The sequence below is a fragment of the Pteropus medius genome, unplaced genomic scaffold (assembly GCF_902729225.1).
Source record: "Pteropus medius unplaced genomic scaffold, Ma_sr-lr_union100, whole genome shotgun sequence".
Classification (NCBI taxonomy): domain Eukaryota; kingdom Metazoa; phylum Chordata; class Mammalia; order Chiroptera; family Pteropodidae; genus Pteropus; species Pteropus medius.
In genome coordinates this window covers 15,991,560-16,012,459 of record NW_024340699.1, presented here as the reverse complement: position 1 = coordinate 16,012,459, position 20,900 = coordinate 15,991,560, and the positions used below count along the sequence as shown (strand labels likewise).

Here is a 20,900-nt window from a genome sequence, read left to right as displayed (position 1 = left end):
CCCAGACCCTGGCCGGGCGGCGTCCCCGTGAGGGCGTGGCGCCCCCGCCCCACGGGAGCGCGCGGGCGGTGGGCTCCGCCGTGGTCTTGAGGACCCTGGCCCGTCTCCTCCCTTTAGCCCCCGTTTCCCAGTCCCCCGTTTACAGACGAGGAGGATCTCAGAGCTGAGCTTCGCGGCCGAATGGCCCTGCACCGGAAGGAGGGCGCTGGCCGAGGGGGCCCTGAGCTCAGCTGCAGGCCGAGGGGCCCCGCGGACCATCGCGCTTCGCCGCGGGCCGAGCCGTGCGCCCGCGGCTTCCGGAGCCCTGGCCTCCGGGCTCGGCTTCAGGGCGCGTGACCCCAGGCTTCTTGGCCGTCCTGGCCCCATTTTCCTACCCGTGGAACCGGACACTGGTCTAAACCACGGTCTTGCCTTCCACCCCAGCCTGTCATTACTGTCCTTCCCCAGGATGAGTGTCGTGGGCCGTTGGTGGCCAGTATTCGGGGCCTTCTATGCCCAGGGCGTTCTTGCCTTTGCAAGGCCCAGCCCCACATAGCACGCTAAACAAGTGTGTTCAAGCAAAAACCCGCAAGGGTATTTACCATTTTGCTTGTGAAATTATTTGGCTGTAATTCATTACTGAGTGATGTGACTTTTTTTTTTTAAGTTCATTGTGTACAGAGAAATTCTTGCCAAGTGAGGAAAACAATTTACAAATGTGATGAAATCATTTTGAAAATTACATTCAGCATTAATGAGGTTGACATATTGAGACCCTTTCTAGAAATTTAGTGAAACGTTTTCTGATTTCGTTGTTGATTTTGGAGCCAGTAACATGTTTTGCTTTGGTTTTTCCCCACAGCTGAAACCTTTTGCGAGTCCTGAACAGCCTGAGGGGACCGGGTCCTTAATGCCCGGGGTCAAGGTGGGATGGGAAGGGGCCCTGGGAAGAGATTTTAGTTTCTGTGTTTGCTTTGCACCCAAAGAAATGAGTTTTCTAAGAACACAAGGCACAAAAGCCAGTGAGGAAGAGTACAGTGCAGAGACACTAGATCGAAACGGAAACGAGACGAAACGTTTGAAAACCTCATGCAAACGTTTCTCTCTGAGGGAAGCCGTGCTGGTCGGAGGTGCCGGAGGCCCTCTGCGCCTGCCCGTGGGGCCCCCGCCCCGCCAAGGTGGGGGACAGATGTCTTTGTGGTTTGGGATATGTTTTTCAGACATCAAGAATCCTATTGTCGTTAAATGCCCAGTTCAGCAGTGACCGCCAGCTGATTCTTGGACGTTGTTGAGAAGCACGTTTTCTGTGTGTGAAGTGTGCTTCTCCGCTGGCCGGCTCACAGCTCGGGTCGTTAGTGTCCACTCAGCTCTGCCCGTCAGCCTGCCAGAACTGCCTTTCCAGATCGAAACAAGTGCAGCTTTTGGGTGCTAGGCGGTCACGCGTTCCCCTGGAGAGCTGAAGGCACAGGAGGGTGATAGGAAGGAGGTGGACGCCGTCCTGCCCCAGGAGCCTGCTGTGTACTTGAACTTGGCCTTCCTTTAAGAGGCCTTGACTGACTCCACGTCAGGCTGTTGTCAGGCTGTTAGCTGTGCAGAATGCAGCCGGCTCCAGGCCTGCCTCGGTCCACTCGTAATGAGAGAAACAGGAGCGCTGTGAATCAGGAGACTGTGTCCTGGACCCCGGTCCTGCTCGTGGGCGAACAAAGCCCATGCACAGGGCAACCCGCCAGGGGCCTGTGTGCGTCCCCGTGGGGGCGCAGAATAGCCGGGGCTTAGCTGAGGCATTGCGGCTGGCGGGGGCCCTTGGGACCTGGGTGTCCAGGAAGACTGACCTGGGGGCAGATGCTCAGCTCAGGGTCCTGCTTCTGCCGAGCAGTTAGCCATTTCCCTTCGGGTGGCAGTGCCCAGGGTCTCTGACCTCTGCAGGGGGATCCTGAGGTGTGTCCTCCCTCCTGCCCACCCCGCCTCCCCGGGCTAAGGGAGGGCCCAAGCAGCGTCCTCAGGCCTTACAGACCGCTGAAGGAGCGACTTTGTGCCACAACCCCCAGCGGACAGCTGCTCTTGCCTGAAGCCTGTAAGAAACGTTGAGACCCCTTAGCTCATCAGGGCATGGGGGTCTCTGGGTGTGGAGAGGCTGCCCGGTGCCAAGACCACAGGCCTCTTATCACTGGGGAGGATCCTGAGGCACGTGTACCCTCCCTGCCTCCTCCCCCCATGTGATCTGTGATCGGATCTAAGACCTTGTGGCCCTGAAGAATGTCCCAGCCTCTCAGCAGCACAGGGCAGGCAGCCCAGCGTGGGGGATGCCGGCCTGCACCCTGGTGCCATCCTGCCCTCGGGTCCACGGTCTGCTTCTGCACACGTGTCCTGTGACTGTGCCAGAGCCAAGTGGTCCTCCAACCCCCACACCCACTGCCAGTGCGGTCATCCTGGTCACTGTCAGCACCCCTTCCACCGGCTCAGACAGAGCCGCAGTCACAGTTCAGCATGTTCACGTATCTCCTCGTCCCCACCTGGAGCTTCTTGAGAATAGGATTGCTCTTCACGTGTGCCCCTGAGGCTCCAGGTACACGCTTTGCCCTGGACGACTGCCCTGGGGGTGCACGGGTAGAGGGGCGCCAGGACTGGCCGATTCTACACCGGCCCGAAGCTCCAGGGCCACCACACGCCTGCTGGGAGGGGTGGCTTGTTGGCATTTCAGCCCCAAGAAGGGGCTGACTGCTCCCCACAAGGCAAAGGGGAGGTGACGTGGTTTGTGTTTTCGTGGACACCTGTCCTTGGGGATCCTCTGCCAGATAGCGAGCTCTGCAAGGACAGGGCTGGTGGACACGCAGTGACTTTGGGTGGGTGGACAGCTTGTGAAACGATAAAACGCGTCAAAGAAAAATAGCGACCCGCAGCGTCGTAGGACTTGTTTCCAGGAACCCATTCGATCTGTGTGGAAAGGGGTCCTCAGGGCGGCCGAGCAGGCTGGTGTCGCCGAGGTCTCACCTGGGAGGCGGCAGGGCTCTTCCTGTCCCTCAGTTTGCAGAGAGCCTGTCTGCTGGCTCGGCACCACGCTGTCCCCAGAGGAAGTGAGGAGGAGGTCACACACAGCCTTGGAGGTGTGTCTCAGGCATGAGCTCTGAGATGTTTGGAGGTGTCTTTGGGGTGGTCTCCTCCCACCAGCCTTTCCAGGGCACGGTGGCATTGGCAGGTTAAGACAAGGTCGTGTGCCCTGGTTTCCTCAAGGACTCAGCCCCTGCTGCCAGAGGCTTTCCCTGGCCACCCACTGTGTCCCATGGCCCACGATGTCTCATTCGCGGAGATGCCCTGGGAGGTGGCTCTGGCCCCACGTGTGGCCTTCGCTCTGAAGCAGTATCAGGAGGGGTGATGCCTCCTGTCCCGCAGGGTGCATGGATAGGGAGGGCCCTCCCAGAGCTCTGACCTGTCCTGCAAGGGCCACTGGCCCAGCCCACCTTGCACTTGTCCTGTGACTGGACAGAACCTCACTCTGCAGCCCTTGACTCCAAACCAAGGTTGGCCTCGTGAGGTGCTGGAGTCTGAACCCTTTGACACGTGGGCCTGTGCGCTCCCGGACAGAGGGTCCGCAGGCGAGCGCTCCTAACCGCGCCTCACAGCTGTGGGGTGTCCATACCTGGAAAAGAAAAAGTAATTCTGTTTTTCGGGCTAAACTGAGCAATTCCTCCCGTGGTGCACGTTGGCAGAGGCTGCAGGGGTTGGCAGGAGCTGCGGAGGGGACATGGCGTTCAGCCAGTTACTGGTCAGGCCCATGGGGGAGGGGACGCTCGCGTGGCGCAGGTGATCTCTGACCTTCCGGTGTCTTTCAGCGTGTGTCCCGTGGAGGCCTGCGCCCCACAGCCACTGCGGACAGACCGTGGCAGCCGCCCTCCCTGTCCTCCAGGAGCTCACTTGTGTCTGCCGTGAGCTCCTCGGGGCCAGAGCCCGTGTCTGCCTCAGTGCCAGCGCCTGGGACCGCCACACGCAGGGCCCGCGCCTCCCCACGCAGCCTCCTGGCTCAGTGACCCAGCTGCGTCTTCGTAGCTGTCGCGTAGTTCGTCAGAGCAGCAGCCTCCTGAGTCGTCGTCGTCATTTTCCCTGTGATCAGGGCGTCGCAGCGAAGGGAGCTTAAGCTCTGTCCAGGCGTGCACCAGCCAGGTGACTCACTGCTTCGGCCGAGGCGAGAGGGAGCTTGGGGAGATCGGGCTGTAAAGGGAATAGCGACCGTCCGCATCTGTGAGCACCCGCGTCCCCTGTCACGAAGCGTCTGGTGTGATTCTGATCTGGGGAAAGGCTGCTGACACTGGTGTGGGCCTGGCCAGAGACTGGGCCTGGGGCACGGGCACGGGCTTCTGGTTATTTCAAAGTAAATGGCTTCATTAAAAAATTAGGGGAAATAACTTTCATTTTCAGAAAAGGGGAAAAAGTAACTTGCTACCACGAGTTACCCTTCCTGGATTTTAATAACGGATAAGTCCGGTTAAGGTTTAGTTTTCAAACTGGAACCGAATGTCCAGCCGTGTCCAGGTGGGGAGGAGCGGGGCGGTGAGGCCAGGGAGGCGCACGGGTCTGAGACCAGCTCGCTGGCAGGTGTGGGTCCTGCTCCTCTGCTCCAGACCCGTCTCCAGGCTCCGCTAGGGCTGACTTCAGGGCGCGAGGTCCTAAAGGGGCAGCGGACAGCGGCCACTCTAGATGGCTTATGAGCAGATGCTTCTGGCTAAAGGTTACCCTGCATGAGGACCTTGGGCACAGGGCTGCAGGCCGGGCACCGTCCAGCCCAGGCGGGTCACTGTGCCCTTGGGACTGTCCGCATCTGTAAACAGCTGAACCAGGCAACTGTCCGCTGCCCGGACCTCCAATGGCAGCCTCCCTGCCCCCGACTCCTCCCAGGTGAAGGAAAGAGAGGACGCGCCTGGGTTCTGGCCCACGCTCACCATCACGTTTCTCTTGAGTGCGGCATGCCTTACAGCAGGCGTCCCTGACCCCCAGACCATGGACCAGTACCAGTCCTGGCCTGTTAGGACCCGGGCCGCACAGCAGGTGAGTGGCGGGGGAGCAAGCCGGCGCGGCTTCATCTGTATCTGCAGCCGCTCCCAGCAGCACTCACGTAGCCACCACGTCCTGACGATCCTTTCTAGATGACAGCAAGAACCCAGACCATCTTCTGATGCTTAGTGCGGTGCTCCTTAAGACTCTTCCTGGTCAAGTCTAGTTCCGCCTCCACAATAGGAAGCCGCCTGGGAGTGAAGGCCTGGCCGCCTGGCCTCCCCACCCCTCAGTGGCACCTGGCTGTACAAAGGGCTCCGTGTCCCCAGGAGCTTCTAAACAGTCCTGACCTCCGCCCCTCTGGGTCCCCATGGCACCAGCCTGCACGTGCCCCTCCCAGAGGTGCTGGCAGACGGCAGTGATGCACAGGTGCCAGGTACTGAAGTCGGGGCGGAGAGGAAGGAGGGACCCACCTGCCCAGGAGCCGCTGCCTTACTGCAGGTCTGGCCTCTGCTAGCTGGAGTCTGCAGGGGGCTCGAGGGACAAGGGGAGCCCCAAGAGGAGGAGTGTCGAGAGCGCCTGGGCCTACCCACCCAGCTCCCTCACGGCGTCAGAGAGGCTCCAGGTGGTCGGAGACTTGCAGCTGGGGGCAGGTGGCATGCCTTCATTTAGCGTCCCTCTGTGTCCCATCTGGGGCCCTAAGGACTTCTCGTGCAGGCTGCCTGACTTTGTGCCCTTGGCTGCCATTCAGGGCTCACGGGTGCTCCCTGCGTGCAGGGCGCCCGGCCCCGCGGCTGACCCCACGGGCACAATGGGGGCACAGCGTGCTTTTCTGTCCAGTGTCCCCTCCTCGGTCCTGAATCGTGAGCGCAACGGGCACAGGTGGGACGCCCCACCACAGACGGTGCACAGGGTGTGACCAGGGGTGTGACCGCAAGGAGACGGCCACCTCCCAAGGTGGATTGGGCCCTGCCGGCCTCTCCTCAGGAGGAAGGAGCCAAGGCTGGGACGGACAAGTCCCCAGGCACCCGCCCCCTGCGTCCTGGCTGGCTAGGGGCGGAAGGGGGTCCCTCTGGCCCTTCGGGATGGGTGGCAGCATGGGGCTGAGGAAGGCGAGTGCCGGACTCAGGGGCCAGCGCCTGCTGCTGGCCTGCTGCTGGCCTCCCAGGCCTCACCTTCCCACCTGCCACCAGCCAAAGGGCTCAGTGTCCATACAGACCCCCCAAGGGGAGAGACCTGGGGTACCCCGGCCTGTTCGCTCACCCCCTCTGCGGAGTGCTGCTAGCTCGCGGTGGAGGGCGGGGGGGGCGCCTGCCCATAGGTGACGTCACGGAGCAGGTGGAGCCAGGGCACCAAGCCGCCTGGCCTCCAGCTTCCTGCTTGTACTCTAGTGCTTCTGGCGGGGCCCCCCAAGCAAGAGTGGGGCTGTCCTGGAGGCTGAGGGGGCTTTGGGGCCCTGCGGGCAGTCACCCCCTCCGCTGGGGCCTGCTTCCTCATGCTCCGAGCTGCGGTTCTGTGGGAACCCTGTGCTCCGTGTCTGACCAGCTGCTGCGGCGCTGACCCGGGCCCCGCCCGCCTTGCCGTTTCCTGCCCTCGGCCGCGGCGGCTCCGGGTCCTGTGCCCACAGCTGGGCGCCCCCACAAAACCATTTAAAGACGTGGACCTGTCAGCGCTGAGGTGGCAGGAGCCCCACACGTGGCTGGCCCCGTCAGGCCACTCCTGAGCCGGACCCTCCCTGTCACCCTGGGAGCCCACCGCATGGAAAGGAAGCCGGCCTGAGACGTGGGGAGGGGTCTGCTACCCCCCTCCACCCCACAGCCACCCTTGGGGTCCCGACGTGAGCTGGACAGGCCCTCAGCTGAGTCCTGTGCTGGAGCTGACGGGACCGTCCGGGACCCCAGTGTCTGGGGTAGGGTGTTGTTTCAGGCCCCCCTGTACGGTAGACGCCTCTCGAAATTGAACTTAGAGGACCTGGGGTGGAATCTGAGCGGACCTTCCGAGAGGCCCGCCCCTCCTGGCTCTCCTCCGCGCCCCGCCCAAAGCTGGTTCTGGTGACTTGACACAGGAGCCACATCCAGCTTGGGTGCCCCAGCAGGCCGGCCTCGGGGTGGGACACCTCCTGAGCTCTGTCTGCTGCTCCCCACCTGTAAAGACCCAGGACAGTCCCCAGGGACGCCCCCTGCAGGAGGGCTCACCGAGACGGGGTCCGTAAAACCACAAGGGTGAAGACTGGTAAGTGACCTGCTGCCCGTCCCATAGAGGCGGAGCCTCCATGCTGACAGGGTGGGCACGCTCAGTGCCACCGGGAGTCCGGGTGACCTACTGTCCAGTCGCGTCACTGCTGCTCTGGGTCAGGCTCTGGGGAGGTGGCCGTAGTGATTACCCAGTCTGGCACACAGCTAGCATCGGACCTCAGAGACGTGATGGGAAGGCACAGAGCTCACCGCCAGCCTCTGCGGGTGTCCCACGGTGTCGTGACAACACTCTACAGCAGCGCTGCCCTCAGCTGCGGCTCCTTCACCTATGTGCCGCCTGCCAAGGCCCAGGCCAAGGGTCCTGGTGAAGCAGCTCGGGACAGCAGGACACAGTGCAGGCGTGCACACGTGTGCCTGCAGGTGTGCATGGCCAGGGGCTGGCCTGGGACATCGGAGAGTCTGGGCTGGAGGCCTTGGGGACAGCCTCTATTCTAGAGTTTGGGTCTTTATTTAAATTAGGTTGAACTCTAGGCCCTCTGTCTCCCGGTCCACTTATTTTTCCTTTATCCCACATTTTAGAAAATAAAACGTGCCCAACAAATGTCAGGAGGTGTTACTCGGGCGTCACGTAGACAGACAGAGGTTGGAGCCCCCCATGTGCCCCAGACGCTGGCCCTGGAGCTGCCTCACCCACCGGCCAGGGCTGCCCACGCCCGGGGCCATGGGGTCCCTGTAGGCCCCAGCAGGGGACGTTCCCCTCGGAAGCATTGAGTCGCGTAGCTCTTGTTCCCTATGAGGGCCCGTGCTTTGTCCCCGCTCCCCGCCTCAGCTGCCACCGCATTCCAGGGGTGCTTCGCCCAGCCTCCCGGCTGCCGCCGGCTCACACGCCCTGGGCTGTGACAGCCCACCCGCGTCGTCCCCGTGTCCTCAGCTGGCAGTCCCCTGCCCACACGGGCAGGGTGTCCAGGGCCGTGTAAAGGAGAGAGCTTTATCTTGGCTCCCAGGAGCCCTGGGAAAGACAATGGGCCCTTTCTTGGGGACACACAGAGCCATTGTTGCTCGTCATGGAGCCAGCTCAGGCCAGAGGCGATGGCTGGAAGCCTGGGCCGGGTGGCCATCCTCCCAGCAGCCCGGGACTGCGGTGCTCAGAGCCTCCCTGGGGCCCTGAGGTGCAGGAGGCAGACGTTTCACCCCAGGCGCCCAGCACGTGCTGTGGAAGGCCGGACCAATGGGAGGGCACGGGGGTGCATGGACAGTGCCCGCATCCCCCCCGCCCCGGCGTGCGCTGCGTGTGTGTAACGTCTCCCATTGGGCAGAACCCCAAAGTGGACAGTCCGGAGCCCAGGGCTACCTCGAAAGGAGAGCAAAGAGGTAGCGCCCAGGGCTGTGGGTGGCCCTTGTCACCGTCTTCGGCTGTCTGGAGCAAGCCCTGGCCTCCCACGGGGGATGTGGGCCACGGTCCAGACCCGCCAGAGTGCAGGCCTGGTGCGGCCACGCGCCTGTGAGCAGCCATGCGCCACCCCCGCCCATCCCTGGGCCACCGCGCTCTGCCTGGCACTCGCTGGCAGGTGTAGACGCGGACTTGAGCGCACTTGTGTGCCGTGAGTGCCCGAGGGCGTGCGAGGAGGACGAGGGGACAATCGGGCCGTCCAGTGCGAGAGGAGCACACACTGGGCGTGCCCGAAGGCTGGAGGAGGGGTGCGGGGTGGGGGCCTCAGAGGAAGGCTCAGCCCCCGAGACTGCAGAGACGAGGGGAGTCCAGCTGGCGAGAGGACCGACTGTCACCTGGAGCCCCGGGGCAGGGTCAGCAAGGGCCCTAACGTCTGCTCACTGCGGGAGGTGGCCCAGCCCCTCATCAGTGTGTGCCAGCCTCAGGGGCTCCTGCTGGTGCCAGGCTCTGGTCTCAGGACGGAGACTGGTCCTCACCCCCGAGTCCTGGCATTGTCCGCGCTCACCGCCCACCGGAGGGAGGAGCCGGGAGCTGTGTTGTCCTTGTGGAAAGTTCCAGGAGCCGAGTGGGAACACCAAGGATGTCAAGGGACTGGCATTTGAGGAGGGGCCTGCTGGGCGTGTGGGGGCGGGGAGCTAGGGAGAGGGAAGGTGTGAGCGGACGGCTTTGGACCGCTTTGCTCTGCTTTGCTTCGAGGGGCCTCTGGGAAGCTGGGATGCACAGCTGGGGGCCGTGGGCACTGGCCCTTCTTAGAGGCCCTGGGGGCAGGTCCCCGGGGCAGGTGCCCACAGGCTGAACCGGATATGCACACCGGTGCTCCAGGTCTTCGAGGAAGTGCCTCTGTGGAGCACCCGCAGTCCCCCGCCTGCCTTCGTGTGGGGCGTGTTGGCGGGGGAGGGGTGGTGGAGGGGGCTGTGTGTTCCCGGCTGAGCAGCTGGGCAGAGGTTACCTGGGGAGGCCACAGTGCACCCTCCCAGCCCGCAGCCCCAGGAGGGGTGGGCACGTGGGCCCCGCCTGTCGCCTGTCACCCGGAGCAAAGGGGCTCATGTGCAGAAGGGGCTCGGGAGACCCGCTGAAGGAGGGCTGGACCCCCCGAGCCGACGTGCCCTGCACTGCGCCCGCACGTGCAGGCGGCAGACACCAGGGCCCTGTGAGCCTCAGCAGCAGAGCTGCCCACGCCGGGTGGACAGACTTAACGGGCGCTGAGGCCCAGGCCCCCAGGAGTGAAGGAGTCTGAGCGGCCCCTTCCTCCTTCACCACTGACGTCACTTCCGGGGTCTGGGGGGTGAGAGTGGCTGGGGAGCCCCATGCAGACACCCGCTTCCTGAGCCCCTGACATGTGCGTTCCCCTTGACTTTCAGGGAGGAGCACCGTGCGGGGACCCCGAGCTGTCCCCCGAGGAGAAGAGGGTCCTCGAGAGGAAGCTGAAGAAGGAGCGGAAGAAAGGAGGAAGGAAAGGCCTGGGGGAGGCGGGCGCGGCCACGGCCCGGAGCCCGCGGGCCCGGCGCTCGGGCGCTCAGCTGGCCCTGGACTACCTCTGCAGGTGCGGGGCTGGCAGGGGTGCAGGCCGGGGCTGGCAGGGGTGCAGGCCGCGGCCGGCCGCGCGGAGCCGTGCCGTCCCAGGGCCGCTGGCCGCCTGCTTGTGCGACCCTTCCAGCGTCGCCTCGGGCGGTCTCGGGCGGCTCGAGGGCCACAGAAATGGCAGTACCGCCAGCAGGGGCTGCAGACCTTCCCCAGCCCCGCTGCGTCTGTGGGAGGGCGGGGCTGTGGGGACGTGGCCCGCTCTGTGGAGTTCACTGTGAAGCGCATCACAGGACGGCAGGGCTGGAACCCCCAAGGTGACAGGTGACTCCGTTTCACCCTCTCACCAAAACCCGGGGCCCCCTTGGGAGCACCCAGAGGACCCCTCCCAGAACCAGGCGGAGGCTGGTCTGTGCTCGCTGCAGACATGCAGGTCACAGCCCTGCGTAGGAATCTTCAGGAGCCCCTGGGAATGAGGCCCCCGTGAAATCACTGGTGTCTGTTTGCAGGGACATGGGAGGGAGGTTGCACCCCGTGATATCCCAGCAGAGCCCCTCCCGGTTCCCCCACACCTGCCAAACCATATTCCCCGATCCGGAGACCAGGGTGGTGGGCCCAATGGCCCACTGTGGACGCCTGTGTTGCCGTCTTGTGATTTGGGGAACAGCGTTGCTGAGACCGATTCACATACCCTGTTCCCCCGTTAACGCAGACAGCTCACCAGTCGGCATGGTCGCAGAGGTGTGACTGTCCTCATGGATGGTTTTACAGCGTGTTCATCACCCTCAAATGGACCCACGCCCTTACCTACCCCCCACGCCCTTTTCTCTCCCTGCCCCAGCGCGATGACCACTACTGACCCACTTCCGGCCCCCTGTGCCCCCCGTCCCTCACAGCCACACGCACACGCACGCACGGCGGCTGGCGGGCAGTGTGGCAGGCACGGCGTGAGCGGAGGCCCCTCTGATGAGTGAGCTGGGACACCAGGGCTCCTGTCCACCTTGACAGAGGTGTCCTGTCCCTCCGCTGTGCCCAACAGCTCACTGCGGCCCCTCACGCAGCTGCCAACGGCCAAGCCCTGCCCGGCGCCCCGCCCCCCCAGCATCGTCCTCCGGCCCACTGCCTCCTGTCCCCATGCCCTGACATGTTTCCTCCAGATTCCGGAGGTCACTGCGTCTTCACCCCTGGCCCCTCCAGCACGGGCTCCACCTTGGGGCTGGTCATTGCAGGCTGGGCACTGTGATGGGCACAGGGCTGGTGTGGCGAGGCTTCTTCCTATGTTCCTGACGTCTGAGCAGCCCAGACCAGCCTGGCCCTCCAGCTCTGGGCTCCTGCTGGCTGTCCCCCCACCCTGACACACAGCTCGGCCCGAAGGTTGTCCCCGCTGCAGTGGCCGTCTCTGCCAGGTGCACGGAGCACGCTTCCGGAAGAATGATGGGGTTCACAGAATTCAGGGAGTTCGTGCTAGAATCATAAAATCATGGAATTGTAGAGCTGAAGGGACGTGGCCCTGGGCCACCTGGTCCTTCGTCCTGGTGCAGGTGGGCCTGGCTGGGCGAGTGCCCACAGTGGGTGTCCCCAGTGGGGCAGCCTCCCAGCTGGGCCCCTGGCCCCTGGCGCCATCTGCTCCGCGCCAGCTGCCCTCAGTGTTAAGGGTGGAAAATTTTCAAGTGAGCCAACTAGCTAAGTCAGCTACAGGGAAGAAATATTTTTAGATACCAGAAGTTGTCCTCCTTGCTTGGGTGTGGTTTAGGAAGTGTATTGTATAAGATATGAAGATGGCCAAAGTCTGCTTCTGTGATCCGTTTACTTGTTAATTAAGGGTGTGGTTTTGAGCAAAGATGCGGTAACAGCCAACTTCCACTTATGTAATCTGCTGGCTTGTTCAGGAGACCACCAGGATCTGGTCTTAAGCGTTATCAGCTGCCTGCTCTGGAAGCTCGGGGCTGATCTCTAGCTCTGCGTGGTAGAGTCGGTCGCCGGCCGGCTAATAAAGGCTCATAATTAATCTCAATTGGTTCCGTGGGTCTCAGAATCGTTAGCGCCATAACATCAGGCTGCAGAGGGTCCCCCCCAGAACCGAGACACCCATGAGCCTGGACACACCCCCGCCAGCCAAGAAGGGGCCACCCAGGCCAGTGGGTACAGACAGCCCCTGAATGTCATGACCTTGCTTCCCCAGCTGGGCCCAAAAGCAGGACAGCTGGAGGTTTCAGAAGACGAGGCAGACCTGGCTCCTGACGCACATGTACGACCGCAGCAAGGTGCGCCCAGCGTGGGGGCAGGGTCTGTGGGGGAGGGGTGGGGTCTGTGCTCGTGGAGGTTGGACCCCCAGGCTCCTCAGGCCCTGGCGTGAGGACGCTGTGGGCTGCACAGTCCCCTTGCAGCCCCGCTGCGGGCTCGGAGCCCTGGGGCCACACCGCCAACTCTCAGTTCTGCACCGCTCAGTGTCCATGTGCCACGTGCCACCCCGCCTGGCTACTGATCAGCTCTTCTCCCCTCTGTCCAGGTGCCCGAGGAGCACTTCTCCACCCTGCTGGCCTACCTGGAGGGGCTGAAGGGTCAGGCCCGCGAGCTGACCGTGCAGAAAGGGGAAGCCTTGATGCGGGAGGCGGACGAGGCGGGCGCCGGCAGCCCGGGCCCCTTCCCGCTGGAGAGGACACGGTGCATCCGGCAGGTGCTGCAGCTGCTCTCCTAGGGCAGCAGGCGGCCAGCAAGGGCCGCGGCACAGCCGGGCACTCCTGCGGCGGAGGGGCCCGAGAGGGACAAGCAGGGTTGCCAGCAGGTCGGGGGTGGGGCGGGAGCTTCCGGCCGGGTCCCTGTGCCTCCAGGCAGCAGACCCTCGGATGGACGCCCCCAGACCCTGCTGGGCCAGAGCTGTCACAGGTGAAGGCTGGCTCCGACCCCTTTGAACCACCTGGAGGTGCCGGTCCCGGTTCCAGCTCCCTCAGCCGCCAGGAAGTTGCTTATTGAGGGAAATGTCTACTTTTCTACCCGGGGATCGTCAAGATTGGCCAGAGCCGGCCTTCCCACCAGCTGTGGCCCATCCGTGTTGGGCCGTGGGGGCCCCAGGTTTGGGCATGCCAGTCTGCTGGTGCCCCGCAACCCAGTGCAGGCCACGCGTTTCCTGGGCGAGGCTCCTGGGCTGCGGCTGGCCTCTCTCTCTCTCCTGCCTCCTCAGACCTCACTGCCGGGTCGCAGGGAGCTGGCTGTGTTTTCAGTAAAGGCCGCCCACCCCAGCCGTGGCTCCTGTGCTTCAGCTTCGCTGCTGTGACCCCACGTGGAGGGCTGCTTCTGAATGGCGAGGTCAGGGCCCCAGAGAGGGGGCGACTCCATTCTGAGAAGAGCCCACACGTCCAAAGGGGCCTGCACGGGTCCCTCACTGACCCCTCTAGGCCCTTCCCTCTCGCCTCCCACCCAGCACCGGCGTCTCATCGGCGCCCCCGCCGCGAGAAGGGGGCCCGTCCACCACCTGCGGGTGGAGCTGGCGTCCTGACCACACGCACACGCCCACACACGCCAGGCGTAGAGCCGGGGCGCTTTGGGACTTTGGTGACCACTGGGCCAGGCTCCCTATCAGGCTGTGCTGGCCTCTTGCTTATCACAGGCGCAGAGGTTGGGGTGCCCACTGCTGCCAGGGGGGCAGTTCACGGGAGGCAGGGACCTGGGAGCGGAGGCCACGGCCTGCGTGTGTCCTGGGGAGTGTGCTTACAGTCCGAGGGCTGCGTGGTCGGGGTTTTTGCGTACCGGGGAGGCATTTGTCGGGTGGTTGGGGTCCAGGCTGGGGCCAAAGGCAGGTCTCGGGCCAAGAACCGCCCCCGAGCCCCGAAAGCCCTCTCTTTGAGACCAAGAAGCGAGGGCTAAGCGCATACGTTCAGAGAGCCCGCCTGCCCTCTCCTGACCCACGAGAAGCTTTTGCCCGTGAACCTCACACAGGGCGCATATCTGTGCACCTGGGGGGGCCAGACCGCGTGCAGTTTTGAGGACCGGGCAGGTGGACAGTCCCGTCTAGCCAGGCAGGACATCCCACACACGCCGTCTCCACACTGGCGAGGTGAAGCATGATGGCTGCTCACTCTATTTTTCTTAAATTGTTTTTCATACTTGAGGAGGGTACATTGATACCACCTGGTGGGGGGGCCGGACCTCCTGTGGAAGTCCTGACACCTCGTTGGCCGCAGTTTTTCATGGGCGAAGCGGGCGAGAGGTCATGGAGTGGGGCCCAGGGCTGTGGGGTTGACAGTGTCAAGGTCAGATGGACGTGGAAGGGGGCATGCTGCCACCGTGGGCCGTGGGGAGACCACGGAGGTCTGGCAGGGGGCCTGGGGGGAGGGGGACGGTCATGGGAGGCAGGGACCCGGCTCTGCCCTGGGGAGAAGGAGGGCGAGGACAGCTACCCGGGGGCAGGCCCTGGAGGACCGCACGCCCCTCAGGGCCCACGGTGGCCGCCGTCTCTGGAACTGAGGCTGCCAGCAAAGGAAAGCCTGGCCAGGGCCCTGGCCTGGGGCCGTCTGTCCTCAGGGCTGCTCTGCCCCTGCCATCGCAGCACCCCCAGGCTTCGAGCCAGGAAGCGGGGACGACCCCGATCCTCCCCAGGCCCTGGGGGTTTGTCTGCAGCGCAGGCCAGAGCCCCCTCGGTCAGTGGCCCTAGGGCCTGGGCACAGCACACAGGCCGTGGACAAATGGCCGCTTGAAGATGGCTTGTATGATCTGGATGTCCAGGCTGGCGGGGCTCAGGCCGGGTGGGGGCAGCAGGTGGAACCTCTGGAGCAGGCCGGCGAACAGCAGGAACACCTGGGTCCTGGCCAGGTGCTCGCCCACACACACACGGCGGCCTGCCAGGGAAACCGAGGCCAGGGTGGGGATCAGCCTGGCTTGTGAGTGGAGGGGGCGTCTGTGGAGGGGACCCTAAGAGCGAGGCCTGGAGCTCCTGGGACACAGGCAGCTCTGAGTGGCCAGGAAGGGGGCGGGGGCCAGCCAGCCTGAGCCTCCAGTGTCTCTGGTGCCCGGGTCATCCGCCCTCGGGGCTGCGGTACCTGCGGAGAACGCCATAAAGGCCTCCCGCTTGACGAAGCGGCCGTCGGCGTCCAGGAAGTGGCCGGGGTTGAACTGGTGGGGGGTCTCCCACTGCGTCTTGTCCCGCAGCACGGAGTTCAACAGGAGGATCACGTCCGTGCCCTGTGGGCACCGCAGCAGGTGGGGTGGGGTGGGGCAGACCGGAGGAGGGGAGACGGTGGAGGGCAGGAAGGTGGGCGGGTGACCCTCAGGCCACGGGATGAGGACTGAGCTCTGCGGGTCCTGAACCCCCTCTCCTGCCTCCCGTGGGAGCCCGGCATCAAGCACCCCAGGGTTCCCCGCACCCTGAGAGGAGTGATGGCCGGGGCGGATCCAAGGCTGTGCGTGAGGGGCCGCCCCACCTTGGGGAATAGGTAGCCACTCAGCCGGGTGTCGGTGGTGAGGCTGCGGGACGTGCGGGGCGGCACGGAGATGAACCGCTGCACCTCGTGCAGCACGGCGTTGGTGTAGGGCAGTGATGGCAGGTCCTCCATCTGGGGCGGCCTGCTGCGACCCAGCACGCGGTCCAGCTCCTCCTGCACCCTGCCTGCGGGCAGAGGGCGGACAGCCGTGTCCTGGGGAGCCCGGGTCTCCTGGGCCTGGGGGAACCCGCCCCTCGGGTGGGAGGGGCCGTCCTGCCGCGCCCTGGGACAACACGGTGGCTCGGCCTGCATGCTCACCCTGCACACTCTGGTGCTTGACCATCAGGAGGATGGCCCACTGAATCGCGATCGCGGTGGTCTCTGTGCCAGCAAGGACCATGTCCAGGACACAGGCCATCACATCGTCCTCATCAAACTGGCCATCCGGGTCTGCTTCCTGCAGAGGCGGGCAGGGCAGGACTTAGCTGGCGGCTGGGGTCCGCAGCCCCACCAGCCCTGACTCGGAAAGGGTGGAAGACAGACTTGGCGGGAAGGACAGAGCTGGGACCTGCTGAGCCCCACTGCGCCCAGGGCTCACGGCGTCCGCCGGGCCACCTCCCGAGGCAGGCACGGAAACCCCATTCCACAGGTGAAGAGACTGAGGCTCTGAGAGGCCCCCCAGCCTGGAGGCGGGCGACCGTGGGGCAGGACCAGCTGGAGCCCGCCTGGAGTGGGGCCCCGGCCGCTGCGGCCTCTGGGGTGCTGCGGACGGGGTGTGTCCGGCCCACACATGGACCTGGCGGATCAGGGCTTCCACGTAGCTGTGCGCGGGGCCTTCCTCGGCCGCGGGCGCCCGCCGCGCCTCCAAGAGTGTCCTCAGGATGGCTCGCAGCTCGGCGACCTTCCGCATGATGGGCCGCTGCAGCTGCAGGAGGGCCCCCAGCCGGGGCATGACGTTATACAGCTGCGGAGTGAGAGCGGGTGGGGGTGAGGGCGGGTCCAGCCTTCTGCGAGGGCGCGCCTGTCCTGCAGACGTGCGGGGTGGGTGCCTCCCGTGGCCACAAGAGGGCGCCCGCACCCGGCGCGGGGCCCCACAGCCCCACCTGGCGCGACCCGCGGCGGAGGACTGGGAGGAAACCGCCAGCAGAGGGCAGGAGGGAGGCGTCGCCGGACAGGTAACAGGACTGGGCGTTCAGTGCCAGTGGCAGCAGGCGCCTGTGACCACGGCCCCGCTCTCGTCCACCAAAGCTGAGCCCACTGCAAGCCACTAAAAAAATGAGGACTCTGCAGACTTCAGCCCCAGCTCACCCCGCTGAGAAGCGGGGCAGCTGGGGCGGCGTGCAGGCGTGCTCAGTGGATGCCGGCGCTGCCCACTACACCTGGCACTACCTGTGTCCCCGGAACTGAGCGCCCCTGGCTGCAAACTGCACGGCGGCTCAGCGCTGAGGAGCCGGACCAGGGGCCAAAGGCCGAGAAGGTTCTGCTGTCCTGGGAGCTGGCAGCTGTGGAGCCGCGCTGACCCCTCCGCTGCCAGCCTCCCGGGAGCTCCCGGGCGCGGCGGGCCAGCCTGGCCTGCAGAAGAGGCCGAACCTTCCCGCCCCGAGGACGGCAGAGGGTCCTCCACCTGCTCCCTGGCTAGACTCAGGACCCGAGACGCACGTTCCAGGAATCACGGCCTCACCCCGGGACATCGGGGCACGGAGGGCCCGGGATGCAAGCCGCTGAGCTGTGGCACCGCGCAGAGACGCAGGCTCGAGCACATCGTAGTTAGAGATGGGGCGGCAGCAGGACGGCTCAGGGAACATGGTCGGCAGTACAGAGTTACTGCATGTGCGGCCGGGGGCACCAGCGTGACGAATGCGGGTCACCTAGTAAGCTACATAAATGTCTACCCACCATGCTCTACGCCTGACACTAAGATAACATGGACTGTCAACTGTAACTGAAAAATAAGAATGACAAAAATTAATCAAAGAAATCTTGAAAGGAAAAAGAAACGGTACGGTAAGCCGCAAACACCGGCACCCTAAACACGGGAAGAATGGCACGCATGCGCCGCAGAGTCCCAGAGTCCCGGGCGTCCGATGGGGCTTGTGACCCCGGCGACGGAGGAGAGGGCGGGCTCGTGAGAGCGCCAGCACAGCCCGGTCCCTGCCCAGTCCACTGCTGAAGGGCAAATGTGGGAGGGGAGATGGGACCCCTGCCCTGGCCCCCCTCTTCTTCCGGACTGCACAGAGGACCCGCCTGGGCTCACACCACCAAAACCGGACCTGCGCGTGAGTCCAGGGCGGCTCGGTGGATGGAGCCCGCCCCGCAACCGCGGGCGGCAGCTGGGACACCTGCACCCCGCCCCCCCATCTTGGCTGCTCTCAGCTCCCTGCCTCACCCCGAGGCCTGGGAGCAGCGACCTCTCTCACCTGCACTCTAACGGTCGCCAGGTGGAGCATGACCTCACTGATGAGTTCCAGCAGGGCCACGAACACGGGGTCCTTGTAGTCAAACCGCTGGCCGAAGAGCACCGTGAAGGTGATGTTGGAGGTAGCCCAGCCGAGCAGAGCCACCGGGAAGGGCCGGCCTGGGGGAGACAGTCTCAGAGGGCGGGGCCCAGGGAGGAGTGTCCCCGACCCCCACTCACCTCTGCCGTCCCAGCCAAGCGGAGCCAGGGGGAAGGAGCTGCGCCCCGGACCTCCACTCACCTCCGTAGTGGTCCAGCTGCCCCAAGAGGTAGCTCAACTCTTGCAGGACCTTGTCGGCCACAGGCCTCCGCCCCACGCCCAGGTCGTGGAGGGCGCGCAGGGTGAACTGCTGGGAAGCCTTCCAGGGCGGCCCGGAGACGGAGAATATGCCTGCGGGCCAGTCCGCCGGTGAGCAACTTACCGGAGGAGGGCGCGGCAGGGCCGGCCTGCCCCCTGCCCCCAGCCTGCTCCCCAGGGAACTGGCCATGGCTGGCCCTCCCCCCTTCCTGGTGTGCCCACCCCTGTGTACCCCCTTTCCGCCTGCCGCGGGGACACCCTGTCCCTCCCCAGGAGCCACTCTGTCCGGCTGACAGGAGGGCGGGACCCGCTCCTCGGGCCCCCTCCAGGGCCCAAGGGGACCCCGTGCCCAGCAGCCCCCAGAAGCAGAGCTGGTGACTGCGCCTCCCCGCCTGGCGCAGCCCCTGCTGCACAACACACCTACCCCTGCCTTTCTGGATTAACTGGAAGATGGCGTTGAAGGGCCGGATAGTCAGCTTCGGCCTGGTGCCCACCAGAGCCTCCCTCACGGCCTCGTAGCCGCCCAGCACCACCATCTTCTGGCGGCCCCAGTAGATGGTGAACACCTGCCCATACCGTTCTGAGAGCTAGCGGGAAGGGCAGGGGTCACCTGATGGTCCCCTTCCAGGTCCCCCAGGGGCTCCTCAGGCCACGCCTGGCAGGGGCGGCACAGGCAGAGCCTGTGGAAAGAGGCCAGGCCGTAGGGGCCGCACAGCAAAGGCCCAGGAGCCACAGAGCAGGACCTGTGGTTGGCTGGAGCGGGGCTAGGGGTGGCGTCCAGCGGGACCCCGCTGAGCCCTCCCCCGCTCCAGGAAGGCGGGGCGCCCTTTGGTGCTGGGTGCGGCTGTCATGGGTCTTCTTTTCAAGGAACACTCGAGGGGGCTTTTTTGAGCCGTGAGACAAGGCAGCAGTACCAGGGGGCCGTCTGCGGGGCGGCCCAGCCCGGATCTGCACGGGAGCAGGCGTGAGGTCTCGGCCGCGGCCCGGGCCCCTTGCAGAGCCCGCCTGGCCAGCTGTCTCACTCGGTCCTGCCCTGCCGGTGTGAGGGCGCACAACGGTAAGGCCAGCAAGGGCTGACCTCTGCGGCCTTGTGCACACCCGTCCCTTCTGTCTCTACAGCACCCTGCCTGAGATGAGGTTCCCTCACCTTCCCACTTCACAGGTGAGGGAACTGAAGTCTGGAGGGGAAATGCGTTGCTGTGGACCGCGTGCGCTGAGTGACACAGCCTGCTGACCGCCCCCCTGCCCGCTCTGCCCCTGGCATGCTGGACAGCAGCCTCTGGGGCCCCAGAACCCCAGTGCCTGTCGCCGCGTGGGGTGGCTGCCTAAGTCCAGGCCACTTTGTGGGCAATGAGCGGGTCCCCTAAGGGGCAGGGCTGCAGCCCCTCCTCCCCATCCACCTGCAGCCTCCTGCCCAGGCCAGAGGCACCTAGGCCCGGGGCCAGGCTCTGTGCTCTGGTTCCTTCTGCTGCTGCCCGGTGTCACTCCTAGGAGCACCTGCCTCCTCCCCGCCGCTGCCCCAGACCTGGCTGTTCTGCAGGCTCTCTCCTCCAAGAAGCCCTCCTGGGCCCCTGCTCCTTGGATGGCCCATGTGCTTCTTGTGGGGTGGGGTGTCTTCCTCTTCCCCAAGGCAGGGTGGGCACTGGGGCCCCTCCTGTGTCCCCTGCCAGACCAGCGCCAGGCTGGAACACAAAACTCCTACGCTACGGGGGGCCCGGAAAGTGGGGGCTTGGCTTCTGCTCGGACAGGGACGGGGGGGCCACAGCCGTCGGTGATGGCGGGCACCGGTGCTGGGCCTGGGTGGCAGGGGCCGAGCCCTGACTCACCTCCATCAGGGAGTTCTCCTTGTCCACCTGCAGCAAGAGCAGGTTCCCGATGAGGGGCAGTGGGCGTGGCCCAGGCGGCCAGCACGAGGCTTGGCAGAGAGCGCGGGGGCCGGTGTGGAGCAGCGCCCAGAGCCCCGCGAGCCCCACGAGCCCCACGAGCCCGAGCACCAGTACCAGCACGAGCAAGGCCATGCCGACGGTCCTCCCTGGGCCCACCATCCCGCCCCGAGCTTTATAGGTCTCCGGGAGGGCGTGTCGGCACCCCACCCCCCCCACCACCCCAAGAATGTGGAACGAGCAGTTTGCAGGGGACAGCCAGACAGCTTAAAGTGACAGGCGTGTGTGGAATGCAGGGTCGAGTCTATACAGGGAGCTGGGCCAGGTGCTGTGGGGGGGTGGTGTGTCCCTCGCACTGCTGAAGGGGACACACCCTGCTGGCGGGCTCAGCCCTCTGCCTCGGTCTCCCCAGGACTCCCTGGCTTCGGGACCCAGCCCAGCTCCAAAGGGAGGAACTTGCCCTCCCCATGCTCTGAGCCTCCCTGAGCACGAGGCCCACAGGTCCCTCCCAAACGCACTGCCATCCCCATGCACCCAGCTGCTCTGTGACTGGGCAGTGAGGTTCCCGGTGTGGAGACCCCTGGGGCTGCACAGCAGACACCTCAAATCCCAGGGGTCGCCAGCAGGGCCCTGACCTGCAGTCGCCCCTGGGCGGCTCTGTAAGTACCACTACCTGGGGCAGGACGGGGGTGGGGCAGGGTGGGGCCTGGCCGCCC

The 20,900-nt window shown here is 65.1% G+C and overlaps 2 protein-coding genes across 2 annotated transcripts in view; one reads left to right on the top strand and one right to left on the bottom strand.

Moving 5' to 3' along the window:
* Nucleotides 1–13,370, top strand: part of CHLSN (cholesin) — an 80,089-nt gene extending 66,719 nt beyond the window's left edge. The window contains exons 3-5 of the mRNA XM_039879261.1: nucleotides 9,972–10,153; nucleotides 12,314–12,395; nucleotides 12,641–13,370. Of these exons, the coding sequence (XP_039735195.1) occupies nucleotides 9,972–10,153; nucleotides 12,314–12,395; nucleotides 12,641–12,829 (453 nt within the window). The 3' untranslated portion in view covers nucleotides 12,830–13,370. The remainder of the gene's footprint in view (nucleotides 1–9,971; nucleotides 10,154–12,313; nucleotides 12,396–12,640) is intronic.
* Nucleotides 13,371–14,648: 1,278 nt separating this feature from the next.
* CYP2W1 (cytochrome P450 family 2 subfamily W member 1) lies at nucleotides 14,649–20,319 on the bottom strand. The gene is made up of 9 exons (XM_039876400.1): nucleotides 20,128–20,319; nucleotides 18,726–18,888; nucleotides 18,245–18,394; nucleotides 17,966–18,123; nucleotides 16,345–16,512; nucleotides 15,867–16,005; nucleotides 15,549–15,733; nucleotides 15,168–15,309; nucleotides 14,649–14,966 (listed from the first exon to the last, which is right to left on the bottom strand). The coding sequence occupies exons 1-9, from the start codon at nucleotides 20,317–20,319 to the stop codon at nucleotides 14,779–14,781; spliced, it is 1,485 nt and encodes a 494-aa protein (XP_039732334.1). The 3' UTR covers nucleotides 14,649–14,778.
* Between the last annotated feature and the right edge of the window lie 581 nt (nucleotides 20,320–20,900).

Excerpts from the sequence above, each read along its gene's own strand:
- CYP2W1 (XM_039876400.1), bottom strand. The coding sequence starts at position 20,319 with ATGGCCTTGCTCGTGCTGGTACTGGTGCTCGGGCTCGTGGGGCTCGTG. Across the intron at positions 18,124-18,244 it reads GCAGCTGGACCACTACGGAG|GCCGGCCCTTCCCGGTGGCT; the intron begins GTGAGTGGAGGT and ends TGTCTCCCCCAG. Across the intron at positions 15,310-15,548 it reads GTGGCTACCTATTCCCCAAG|GGCACGGACGTGATCCTCCT; the intron begins GTGGGGCGGCCC and ends CGGTGCCCACAG.